The 13,943-nt window shown below is 40.4% G+C and overlaps 1 protein-coding gene across 2 annotated transcripts in view; it reads left to right on the top strand.

Moving 5' to 3' along the window:
- Nucleotides 1-7,248: 7,248 nt before the first annotated feature.
- Nucleotides 7,249-13,943, top strand: part of dhx15 (DEAH (Asp-Glu-Ala-His) box helicase 15) — a 29,252-nt gene continuing 22,557 nt past the window's right edge. Inside the window, exons 1-4 of one of the 2 annotated variants that reach the window (XM_083936665.1) lie at nucleotides 7,249-7,390; nucleotides 10,136-10,466; nucleotides 11,993-12,186; nucleotides 12,504-12,663. In XM_083936665.1, coding sequence (XP_083792791.1) covers nucleotides 7,386-7,390; nucleotides 10,136-10,466; nucleotides 11,993-12,186; nucleotides 12,504-12,663 — 690 coding nt within the window. In that variant the 5' untranslated portion in view covers nucleotides 7,249-7,385. Of the gene's footprint in view, nucleotides 7,391-7,419; nucleotides 7,561-10,135; nucleotides 10,467-11,992; nucleotides 12,187-12,503; nucleotides 12,664-13,943 lie in introns of those variants that run through there. The other variant, XM_083936664.1, reaches the window with a different exon arrangement.

Raw genomic sequence — 13,943 nt, 5'->3', positions numbered from 1 at the left:
TGACAACACTAGTTTCCAGGTTGAACCTCATGTTGACTTTGACTTTGGCTTTGGGGAATGTTTTCTAACATTTGGTGGGTGTGTCAGATGTGTAACTCAATCAGCAGATATGTATGCAGAACTGTTTCAGTTTAAACAAACATACAGTATTTTTTCATTTTGTCGGGGCGGGATGCACCCCAGAATTTAAAAAACACCAAGGGGCCATATTCTCATTCTCATTTTCAGCTTCAGGCTTGCTTATTTTGTGCCCTCTACTGGAACATGTAGAGAGAAAAAAACCACATTATTTTTCCTGTACTGTCTGTCTAAATATACCTATATTCACCCTCTGTCTGAAACGCTCCATTTTAGCATCTGTCTCTTTAAGCCCTCCTCCTGAAAAAGCCCAGTCTGCTCTGATTGGTCACCTATTTATAAAATATATTTGTGACATCACAACCAATATCAGGTAGGTTGTACAAAAAAATAAAACAATTTGTTGTTAAATGATATTGGACATTTTTGCTACACAGCTCCAATTAGCGCATCGCCAGGTAGATTAGCATTAGAATAACAGGAAGACTGCAGAAAAGGTTCTGGAAGTGTATTAGTGGATTTCTTTATGATGTAATGACTTGAATTAACCACAAACAACCACCATGACCATACTACATAAGCTTTTACCTGCTAAAGATTCATCAGGGACGTTACCCCTTTGACCATCACCCATCAGGATTTCATTGGCCATTATTTAGTCTTGTCACACAGCTGAAAGATTCAGGCTGCCTCCCCAGACCCCAGAGAGCAAAAGAGGATTGTTGAGAGCTATTGAAAGCAATCATCACCACTACGGATGAAATTAGGCTACAGTACCAACCAGCCCATGCCAAAAACTAATCTCAGCCCCTTATCTGTGTCAGCGACATCCCCCGTTTGAGGGCAAGTAAAGAATTGTGCATTGTGAAGTGCCCTGCACTGCTTAGATCACTCAGGTGTCTGCTTCAAAGAAAGATCAAGGGAGGAATCATTTGTATATGTGCACACATGTCCTCTGATTTCTGTAGCTCTGTACTATGCTGCTACCCTTTTATGTTTTAGATGTTGAGTACATATCATATATACCCCTAATTGTATCACAGCATCAACTTGATTTGTTCTGATCCCTAGCCCCCCTGTTATCTTACCCCGGAGCCTGGATAGTGGGAGAGACGAGCCGGGTCAGAGCAATGCTCACTATGCTCTAATAAGTGTGACCAGGGAGGGTTTGACACCCCATCATCTCTGGGTCCTCCAAAGGTTTGAGGGATGGGGGTGGACAGGGGCATGTGGAGCCAGCAGTTTCCAGGCCAACCACTCAGCAGGGTTAATTACTATACCAACCTGATGCACCTTCCAGTGATGGTCAGTGCCCTCATGATCCGTGCTTCATTCGCTCACCTTGCTTTTTTACGCTTACCTGAGTTTTATCATGTGGTGCCTCTGAGACAGTGGAGTTCGCAGAGCCCTGCAGGTTTGCTCCCCGGGTGCTGCGATGTGAGGAGTGTTACTTTCTGCTCTGTTGCTGACAAGGCTGTTATTATCTGAGATAATAGAGGAAAGGGGGGAAAAAACGGCAAAATATGTCAGTCATATTTTTCCTGCTTGTTTCATGTGGAGTTAATAATTCTAATGTATCAGAGATACGATACGCATTACTGCATCATTTGCTCGGTTTGCACTTTCATATGGATCCAGCCTCTCTGCAATCACTGTGTATTTTCTCATCACTTCAGTTGTCAAATATAAACATAATTGGAGATTGGTAGATTGTGCCAGTCTAAATCTCTACTCCACTTCATAAAGGCTTTGTAGTTCTGAGGTACAAATAGTGATATCCTCCCATGCAAGCTGAGCATCCCTTGTAACATGTAGGTTGTTTATTGATTTTTATGTCTCATTGACACATTTTTAAATATTAATTTTTCCTGCTTCTTCAGATAAGAACATTGATATATTACCCACGGGGGGCTGGAGCCAATCCCAGCTCACATCGGGCATAAGGCGGGGTACACCCTGGACAGGACGCTAGTCTATCGCAGGGCACATAGAGACAGACAGAGACACCAACGGTTAATTTAGAGTCATCAATGAACCTAACACCTGCATGTCTTTGGATCGTGGGAGGAAACTGGAGAAGCCGGAGAAAACCCACACAGACCCAGGGAGAACATGCAAACTCCACACAGAAGGGCCCCAGCCCGGATTCGAACCCTCTTGCTGTGAGGTGACAGTGGTAACCACCACACCACGGTGCCACCCCTATTACTCATATATATATATATATATATATATATATATATATGCTAAATATGAAACTACAGCCGGTTATCTTAGCATAAACCCTGGACTCAGGAGGAAGCAGCTAGCCTGAGTGTGGCTGAAGCTAACAGACATTATTGTGGAAGGGAAGTTTTGTTGCAGTGAGTCCACAACAAATCAACAAATGGTGCCTTTTTTATGCTACTAGACATATCAAGAGCGAAATGAGCAGTCAACTGAGTCTTTTTGCCTTGAAACTGCAGTGTCACAATGGCAGTCTCTAACTTCTGGATTCAAACAGCCAGGGTCTTATACTTCTCACACCTGAGGAACCAATCCCTAACTGTGGCAGTGATGGTGGGTGGAGCTTAAGGCCACAGCCAGAATTTTAAAGTGAGGTAGAAGAGTAGATGTGCTTCCAGCCCTTTTCAGTTTCCTTTTAGTTTTTTTTGTTGGAAAGCCATGTCAAACCAAATATTTATCACAGCAGTCTTTTTTACATACTCACCTTCACAAATGCGTAGCAGTGGCATGATAACATACAGTATGAAGTCAATGCAAAGACGTGAACAGATGCAATGCGTCAGGCAACACAAATGAGGCAAGCACAATCGATCCATACGGCTGATTTTTTTTTTTTAGTGTGGACGGTCTGTAGTATTTCTCTAAAACAACATCAAATTGGCATGTCTTTATTCAAATCACAGAAATATTGTAAACACACAGGAAACACACATCAGCCCTCATATTAAGTTCCCTTGATCACAGAATACTGGCTGCCCTGCCTGTGACCTACATCAGTAGTTTCCAGACTTCCTGTAGGGAGAACTGAAACTGACTCCAACAACAACAACAACAACAGGGCTCGTAAGGCCCTGCTGGCAAGCAAGGCCAGCAAAGGATGCTGGAGAAGCGTTAGCTTGTGGATGGCCGATAAGCAGAAAGGCCACGCCGGGGGTCAGCACGTAGCCACGGCATACAGTCAGATCTCTATTAAGATAGGAGATGGTGGGCCAGTGTGATAAGAGCTGACAGGACCTGGTGGTGTGATATCAGTGATGGAGCAATAGCTCCAGATGCTTTTTTCCATCCGGCAGGACAATAAGAGTTGGGCCAAACTTATTCTTGGCATTGGTATAATGAGGTCGTCTTCAATTATCTTGTTTCAAATGTCACATGATTAAGAAACGTAAAGCAATTAATATGGCAATATTTTGACTTTTGAAGGTTCTATATAAAAATATTCCTCTGGACAGGTAAAACATAGCGTAAAAAACTGCAAATGGCTTTTTGCATCACTTTGTAGTCATTTTGCATCTTTTTGGGGTTGTTGTGTGTCTCTTTCTTTTAGTTTGACATCTCTTTCATCCATTTGCATCTCTGTTCTTGTCATTTGCAATTCTTTGTAATAGTTTTGTGTCTCTTTGTGTTTGTTTGGAGACTCTGTTGTTCAGCTGGTTTTGTTTGTCTTTATGGCTGATTGCATCTCGTTGTCATTTTGAGTCTCATTCTGGTTGGTTTGCTCCTCTTTGTACTTGTTTCAAGTCTGTTATGCATCTATGTGGCCATTCTGTGTGATGTGCAGATGTTATATATTAACGAAAAAAACAACAAAAACAAATACTTGATTACCATTTTTTGGCCACTCCTCAAAATTGATAATTAAAAAAGAAAAAAACTTTTAACTAAGCTCTTTGACTTTCCGACAATACATGTCAACAGTTACTTCAGACAGAGGTGTGGGCCAAGGGGCCTGCGTAGTTCATACTGTAATTCATGCTCCCGTTTTATATGAAACTGAATAGGCTTAACCTATTTTGTGTCCAGTTCTTTAAAGCTGGGGACTGCAATTTGAGTTCATGTGGCAATACTCTAAATGATTAGTCCCCATTATTGTCCATGCTCTCTCCACCAGCCCTGCAGCTATTTGCCAGAGCTATTTCATACACAGTTGGACTGCTATTTAATAGCCTGTGAAAGCGAGACAGACAGACAGGTGGGGAAAAAACTGTATTTTTAAATGATCCTTGCATATTAGAGAATTATGACTGTTGTAACGTTGACTCCTTAACCATCACCATCAATCCTCCAGCTATGCAATGAGCCATTTGCCATTATGCAGCTTGTTAGCAATGTCCAGGCTGTGTAATTACCTGTGTCAACCGAAATGATGGTCTTCAGTGACAGATTATTCATCATTTTATAATTATAGAGGTTGAAAGAAGGATTTTAAGCTCTTCGAACAGAGCTGAGAAGTAAAAAGGTTCATGCTCATCACTCTTTGGCATTTTGACTAAAAATTGATACAAAGCTGACTGTTTGTTGAGGGCAAGTAGAAGAAGTTTCAGTTCTTAGAAGTATTTCTGTCATTTTCTGCCCAATTCAATTCAATTCAATTCAATTTTATTTATAGTGCCAAAACAAAAGTTATCTCAGGACACTTTACAAACTAGGTAAAGACCACACTCTATGACTTATTGATGATTTACATAGACCCAACAATTCCCCCGTAGAGTACGGTGGCAACGGAAACCTTCCCTATTACAGGCAGGAACGTCAGACAGACCCAGAACTATGGAGGACGGCCATCTGTCTGCACTGGTTGGGGAGGAAGAAAAGAAGAGAGAAAGAGAGAAAAGAGGGACAGATGGACAGAGAAAGACAAAGACAGACACAAAGACAGAGACAGACACATTTCAATTTACTATAATAATATCTGTAGTAATGTGAATATGACTTATATGTTATGTCGGTTAATACAGCAGAATAGTAGAAACAGGTTATAATAGATTATAATAGCAGCAGGAAGCGTCATGCAGGACCACGGCAGCAGGCACCACCACGATCAGCAGAGACCTGCGAGACGACAAAGCACAAACAACTCAGGGGAAGAAGTTGAATTAGTGACATGCATTGATGAGACATGAATGATACAGACAGGGACGAGATTGCAATTCCAACACCTCTTGAACGTAGTAGGTGGTTTAGTTATAAGTAGTTTAGGACTATTTGCCCATATAAGCTATATGGATATACTGTATATGATGAGTGATGATATTGATAAGGCTCTTCAGTAACAATAAAAAATTTTTTTTTTCAGAAAGTCACAAACTAAAAATCACTTGAACAATATAAATAGATATCTATTACAACCACACCAGTTATACATACAAATTCAACCATCAATAAAAAATGTAATTAAAGCTGCAAGCAACGTTCAACAGGCCCTCGCACCTGCCGTGCAGTCTGAGAAAATCTTATGCAAAACTTTTGCTAGGAAAGAAGACACTTCTCAATATTTACAAACTTTACTACATATGATCTGAAATATGTGCAAAATGAAATACTTGATGGTAGGACATCATCTGTTTGATTTAGAGAGGGGATACATTTTGACGCAGACCAAATACTGCCTGTAAGAATATGTGTCCCTGTAACTTTTGATAGGAAAGAAGGCACTTCTCACTGTTTACCAGAGTTATTCGTTATGGTCTGGTATACGTGTATGTGCAAAATGAAACACTTTATGGTAGGACATTATATGTTCATTTTATGACATTTTTTAGGGATTGTCTGTAAACGTACGATCTCCTTCATCAGCTTCATCACCACTGAATTGCTGCCTTCCCTACTGTCAGCACCAGGAAATGCATGTAGTGCAGGTAAAGCTTTTTCATTTCCTGGATATCCCAGAAAGCTGATAGCCACAGACATTGCAGTGTTCTTTTGCTGTAATTAAAAATGCACCTTTCTCTCTCTTGCACCTTAAAATCCACATAGTTTATTATAAAATAGTGTTTTTTGTATTTCTGATTGTTTTTGTGCCGCTGCTATAATTTCCCCTTGGGGATAAATAAAGTTATCTATCTATCTATCTATCTATCTATCTATCTATCTATCTATCTATCTATCTATCTATCTATCTATCTATCTATCTATCTATCTATCTATCTATCTATCTATCTATCTATCTATCTATCTATCTATCTATCTATCTATCTATCTATCTATCTATCTATCTATCTATCTATCTATCTAAGCTATTGCCAAAAACCGGGACATCAGTCAGGAAAGAAAAAAAGTAAGTTGAACATCTGCCGTTTCATCATCATGCTGCAGAAAAGCCTACATTATGGTGTCAGCTTCCTTGTGGGGTCCTTGAGGTTCCCCTGCGATTTTTACTTTTTGGAACATCAAAGGACAAAGCAGCTGGGACTTTATATCTGAGCGCATTATTCTGATCATTCATGCAATATGTGTGATATTTTCAGAGAGGTTACTTGTTGGCTGAGTCAAACACAGACCTGTACTGCAGTGAGACTAGAGCTTTGGACTGAGGGGGGCGAGGCAACAGTAGTGCCTGTGTGTGTGTGTGTGTGTGTTTGTGTGTGTGTGTGTGTGTGAAATTTAGTTTATTTGAAAACAGGGACAGTGCACATTAATAACATTACTGTAAATGCGCCAGAATTAGCCAAGAGACTATTTTTCATCTGTAGGCCCTAGACAGATGTTAAAGTCACCCTAAAAACAGAACAGAATATAGAATATAGAAAAAATTAGATTCAAATTACAGAATGACTAGCCAGGGCAATCTCCAAAACATGCACAGCAGTTAACAAACATGACAAAATAGCATATATAACATCAATTTAGAAAATCATCATCAACTTCATTCAAGACGCAAGACACATCACACCACAGCATGCAAAGCAGAAGCACAAATACAGAATGCATGCAACACAATAAAAACAAGACCAAATAAGACAGCACGCATTCAAAAGAGTGTGTGTGTGTGTGTGTGTGTGTGTGTGTGTGTGTGTGTGTGTGTGTGTGTGTGTGTTTGTGTTTGCGTGTGTTTGCGTGTGCGTGCGCGTGCGTGTGTTTTGTTTGGCGGGCACATCGTCATCCCGACCCGACAAGGCAGCTGACTTCCCGCATCTTCCCCCGCATCCCCCCAAACCACTGCATCGTATCTGCAGGCACAGCGGTAGGCTTTGCACCATGTGCATGGTTCAGTAAAGCCGAGACCTTCTCTGTGCAACGTGCTCTACGGGTCTCACAGTAAAAACCGCTGCTTTCGAATCATCTTGTCAAGGATAACAGTGATGAGGTAAGAGCTTCCGGTCGCCATTTTGCTGGTGTTTGGATGAAAATCTGCATGGAATTATAATAGGCTGCTAAAGCCGATGTGTGGACGGATACCGGTGACAGGATGTCTAAGCGACATCGTTTAAGTTTGGGTGATGATTATCAGTCGGGTAAAAAGAGACCCTCTGATGGGTATGTAACTTTAGCGATATCTAAAAGCTGCTTCAGTGTGTGTGTGAGAGACTGCTGCAGGCTGTTTTGTTGTTGTGTTGCTAACTAGCAGTGCTAACGTTAACTCTTCCTAAGCTTAGCTAGTACGTCGGCAACGGCGGGGGGTGGGGGTGCATATACGTACATGTTCTAATGCTATGTTAAATAGCCAGCTGCACGGGGCTGCTGTTAAAGTCGTGCAAATTGTCCGGCAAAGTGACTAGCGTGGCGTTAGCTACCTTAGCGAGCAGCCAGTCCGTTCTTGTCTGCACGTGGCTAACGTAACATGCTAGCCACCGCTACAGTAGGTTAGCGCGTGTCTGTCATAGAAAGGACACATTTTATGAGACAAAGTCCAAATGTTATGGTGGATTTTTGCTCTTTATGGCATGTGGCTTTTACAAAATGAAGAAGAAAAGCTGCATACTGGACCCTGTTAGCCAAGCTAATGATAGCGGAAATGAGATGCCCTGTCATCCACTGTCATGTCTCGTGTAACAGTCCCAGGTCAGTGTAGTGTCAGTGGACCTTTTCTGTGAAGGGTCACTGTCCTGGGTTTGACATAGCTTAAACCTTTCGGGGTCGACAAAAAAAAAATTACGAATAAACTTAGTCATACATTAATACTGCATGTATTATGTGAACGATAAGTGCAGACAGCGGCGATTCTAGAGTCTGTAGGGGCCCCAGTCAAAACATTCACAGGGGGGCCCCTCGAACCAGCGTTCATCGCCACTGCATCAAAACAGAACAACTATTACAGGCCCGCAGATATCAAATATTTTTATAATCCAGTATTCTACCAATTATTCCATCTACTAATCAAGTAGTCTGATAAAAAAAACATTATCATTTTGCAGGAAAATGTATTATAATTTCCGTTGTTTTGCTAAAAAATATATTATGTCTGGGGTAGGCCTTTTTGGTGTGGTAACCTAACGGATGGGTGTGTGTGTGTGTGTGTGTGTGTCTTTGTCTGTGTTGGTGGATGCACTTGTGCGTTAGGGGAAGAGAGAGAGAGACGAGATGTGTGTTAAAGGCAAGACACTTACCATGAATAAGCGTACTACTTAGACAATTCAAAGTAGTGCATACAATTCTAGGTGATGCACATGTTTAGAAGACAAATAGATTATATATTATATTAATATATATATTATTATATTATCCGGAAGAGCGACTGACTCTCCTTCTGTTTACCGTAATGAGCAACGTACAAAACACCACTAACACATTTACTCAGGCAAAACTATAAAGACGGATCAGGTAGGTAACGTCATGTTTAACATTCATGAAAACAGAGAGGCAAGGACAGCTAACGTTACCCATTCTCTTCCTGTTTTTAACATCTAAAGTCACTATGGCAACCGCACTCCCTAAACCGGAACAGCGGAGCTCGGTGAAGTGGCGTTAACAACGGGCTGCTTTCAGCTCCGACGCTGAATCATCGATGGCGTGCTGTTGTGGTAGAACAGTAGTTTGCAGTGGTCACATTGCACCTTTTTGACTTCTTTTTTAAGTGTGAAATGATCCCAAACTTATTCAGAATTTAAGAAATACTTTAATAATCCCAGTTATAAAAACAACATATTAACAACAAATATATATGCATACAATATTCTATATATTTGGAAAACAGTAATATCAAATTATATAGGAGGCTGCTCTTTCTTAAACACATAACTAATTATAGAATATTTAACATTGTTATACATTACATTGCCAACCAATTCAAGAAATGAACACTGAGAAATTCAATAATAATTATAATAAAATAAATGGCTAAATAAACATGTTCAGTATCAGGGAATTGCTGACTATTTAAATACAATAAAAACTATGACACCATTTCTAAATCAGCCATCATTTCTGCATTACATGTTCTGTAAAAAAAAAAAGTCTAAATATTGGGGCATATTGGAAAACAAACTGACTATGGATTATATCAACAGATCGATAAATGGGTCTTGGGAGTTGTCTGCTAGATGTAAGGGATCATTTTCAAAGTCAAGAGTTTGTGGTTTTTCAAGGGAAATTACTGATGAATTTGCAGTGTAAGATCAAGGTAATAACGTCACAATTTTTTACCCTCATTGATCCTAAATTTATCATATTATTGGTACTAATAACATGAAACGCACACCGTCTTTTGTCCAAATAATGTGAGAATATCAATGATTCAAATTCTGTTCTGAACCCATGAAAACCATCTTTCTGCTCTAGGAGAACAAACTTGTAGATTGTCCTTTGCACGCTACACTTGATTTGGCAGTGCTTTTTGTCACAGTGAATGAGAATGTGCAGTAACCTTTTCATTCAGTTTTTGATAACCGAATGTGACATGGGCTAACAATTGTGCACTCTGTTTTATGCTGTGCCTTTAATGTTTGCTTTAATCTTTGCCATTTCTAGGGCAAATTTGTGAGATCTGGTCATTTCATGTGTATGTGGGTGTTTGTGTATGCATTTTGGAGGCTATGTCGTGTTTCTGTGGTAAGTCAAACTGGTTAGTTTGTGTAGCAATCAAATCTTAACTTCATGCATCTTCCTCTCACAGGCGTGACCGCGACAGGGACAGGGACAGGGAACGCGATGAACGGTCGAGGGACCGTGACCGGGATCGAGACCGTGACAGGGACAGAGATGTGAAGTCATCCGGGCCGCCCAACAGCCTCGCTGCAGTCAGTGGGGGCTTCCTTAAGCAAACCCTCATTCAGCAGCAGATCAACCCCTTCACAAACCTGCCCCACACACCACGCTACCATGAGATCATGAAGAAGCGGCTGCAACTGCCTGTCTGGGACTACAGAGAGAGCTTCACTGAGATCCTGATGTGTAACCAGTCTTTCGTGCTGGTGGGAGAGACGGGCTCTGGAAAAACCACACAGGTAAAAGGCAGAGTGTTTTTTGCAAGACCAGCACATCAATATGCCCTTTTGTTAAATGTGTAAAAATTGATATTCAGTAATATAATTGATATAATAATAACATAAATCCATGTGCAATGAACAGATGATGCATTTTAAGCAGCTTCTCTGTGGAGCGGATTCACAGTGTGTGTGGTTGTTAAGTTTGTTTAAAGTTCTTTAAAGAGCTGGGTGGTCTGTTTTTAAAATTTGAAAGAGACCAGATTAGAGTAAATCACTGGTTGAGCCTTAGCCCCCTCCTGAGGGGAATACAAACTATCTTCTAAACACTTCTTAAGTGAAGTGGTGTAATCTTGTCAGTGCACTCTGCCTTGACGATGCTATTAAACATTTGTATTCTACGCATTCATCATGATTTTTCTAACACAATTTCAAATAATGCGTAGTTTGCAGCCACCTAAACATAATGCATACTCACCAAGGTAGGGGCTATATTAATGGACCTGTATGAAAAGTCATCTGTAGTTATTGCTCTTAAAATGAAAGGAAAAATAATCAATAATTCATTTAATAATAGATTTTATTGTATTTGGGCAAAACCTCTTTCTCACAATTACATGTTTTTCTAAAACAAACAATACACTCATTTACATTGTCTCAATGCAAATGCAAGTCCCAGTGAAATGAAAAATACATACTCTAAGTTTTTTATCCTGTGCCTCTGTATTAATTGCTTTTTTATCTCTTGATATATGTCAAATATATGTCCGGGCGCTGCTCATTTGCGTACTACCCACAGGTGGGGACGTTGTGTGTGTGTGGAGGCAACAATCTATAGCTCCGTATCATATTAACATCAAAGCCCACCCACTTTCTAAAAAATACTTTCAGGGGTCATTTTCACCCCTATTTGACAATGGATGGCACAGAAATGGGAGAAGTGGGGATATGACATGCAACAAAGACAATACATCACAGTAAAGAAGCGAAAGTCGCTCTAACTTCTCTTTCACAGTGACTAGCGCTGTAAATAAAGATTATTTTCCCAATCAATTCGTTGTTTGGTCTATAAAATGTCAAAAATGGTGAAAAATGACGGTCAGTGTTTCCCAAAGTACTAATAACATATTGTAATACTGTCAATGAAATATTTATCTCTTCCAAACCTGTCATCTGCATTTTTCTTCTTCTGATTTGGTGACATTTCAAAGACTAATAGGATTTGAATCATCTCTAAAGGGCAGTCATCTTAACCTCAAGCTTAAGAGAGTGGAAATAAGACTTTCTTAGTTCAAGCCTCTCCGAGCAATCTGCGGCTGTTTTAAAGCTCAGAGCATGCCATCAGTGAAAATGCTGACCGGTATACCTTTCTCTGCAGGACATAGCAAACTGTAGTAATGCACTTCCAAATAGTAGTGCACCCACTAATTAGGTTCATCCTCCTGTATTATCCGCCTAGCATTTATCTCACTTTCATTTCATAATGTTTTAGATGTGTTTAATACTCTTCTGCTCAAACACAACCTGACCTGTCTGCCGTCTTCCAGATCCCTCAGTGGTGTGTGGACATGGTGCGGTCAGTGCAGGGGCCAAAGAGAGCAGTGGCCTGCACCCAGCCTAGGAGGGTAGCGGCCATGAGCGTTGCTCAGAGGGTCGCTGATGAGATGGATGTCATGTTGGGCCAAGAGGTGGGCTACTCCATCAGGTTTGAGGACTGCAGCTCTGCCAAGACGCTACTCAAGTAAGAAGGCTCGTTAAAAATGTTCCTGTGGGCTCTCTTTTTACGTTTTAAAAAACAACCAATGTCAAACCTACAGCTGTAGAGTAAGGTCACATTATTTTAACAGGTGTACAAGTGATCAGGGATATCATAGATGTAGATGATCTGAATTGTCTAATGCTTTTAGGATTTTTTACTTCCTCCCCCTTTGTTTATGTTCTCCCCACAGCACTATGAAAGGATTTCTCTGAGGGGGGATTCTCTGCTCATTACACTCATTGTAAGCAGGATTGTATTCGTATATGCTGATAAAGCCTGCATGTCTTCCATTCGACCAGGTACATGACAGATGGAATGTTGCTGCGGGAGGCTATGAATGATCCTCTGCTGGAGCGCTACGGGGTCATCATCTTGGATGAGGCGCACGAACGCACATTGGCCACGGATATCCTCATGGGGGTCCTCAAGGAGGTGGTCCGCCAGAGGGCTGACCTCAAGGTAAAAACAATATACAGGGTACCTGTCAAGGCTAAAAAGTATTGAATTTAATATTTTCAAAAATAAGGCCTTAAAAGTATAGAATTTTGTTCACAAAGGTCTTAAATTGTTTGCTTGTGCTTTGGTAGGATTAATATACTGTAAAGTCATTCATTTTTTGTGAGTAATGCAATATAATATAATATATGTATAATTGACTGTTTGGTGTAACTTGGATTTTATACAAAAGTACAGGTTCTGTTTACGTCAGTGCTTTATGCTCTTGACAGTGGAGTGTACGCAGGGTCCGGCCTGAGTGATTCCGTCAGTTAAGAAAGGCGAAATGTGGACGGGGCGGAGGGCACGCAAACCAGAGCCAATCTCCTTATCTTTTTAAAATAATTTAAATAGTTACAACAAACACCAACTGTTAAGAAAAAGTCACAAGATAAAAGTGAGTCTCAAAAAGAAATTTAAAGGAAGATACTGAGTTCGCCACTCTTCTTGACATTACAGGTACACACACTACTCACAAAGCTATTGTTTATTTAATATGAAAATGGATATTATAATAAAAACATCCATCCCTCATCTTCAACCTCTTGTCCCTAATGGGGTCACGGGGGGCTGGAGGCGATCCCAGCTGACATTGGGCGTGAGGCGGGGTACACCCTGGATCACAGGGCACATAGAGACAAATAGAGACAGACAACCATCCACACTCACATTCACACCTACGGGCAATTTAGAGTCATCAATTAACCCTTGCATGTCTTTGGACTGTGGGAGGAAGCCGGAGATAAAAGAAAAAGATAAAATTAAAGCACATGGTAAATTATTGTTTTCCAGAAATTAAAACCCATACTGTTTTTTCATTATAGCCTTCATACTTCTGCCAATATGGTAATAAGTTGACATTCAATACATTCATTCATTCATTCATCTTCAACCGCTTATCCCGGGTTCGGGGTCGCGGGGGGCTGGAGCCGATCCCAGCTGACCCTGAGGGGAATTTAAAAAGTTCTTAATAAGTCTTAAATTGAACTTAATTGAAGTTTGGGGTAACTTGAATATGCTTAATAATATAGTTTATATTTCTAATAACAAGCATCTTTCTTTTATGACTTTAGTTTCAGGATGAAGTACTGTAACTCTTTGACAGTAGGTGGATTCATTTTTAAAGGTAGTCTAAGTTCCATAAATGCAATGTGACCTTTTATTCAGCACATGCATTCATTGTTAAGTCTCGCTTGTCCCTGGACTTGGTGTTAAAAGTACTCTTGACGGTGGTCTGATTTCTT

The sequence above is a fragment of the Echiichthys vipera genome (assembly GCF_963691815.1).
Source record: "Echiichthys vipera genome assembly, chromosome: 22".
NCBI classification, from domain to species: Eukaryota; Metazoa; Chordata; class Actinopteri; order Perciformes; family Trachinidae; genus Echiichthys; species Echiichthys vipera.
The sequence above is the reverse complement of the archived record's forward strand: the minus strand, read 5'-3'. Positions and strand labels throughout refer to the sequence as shown.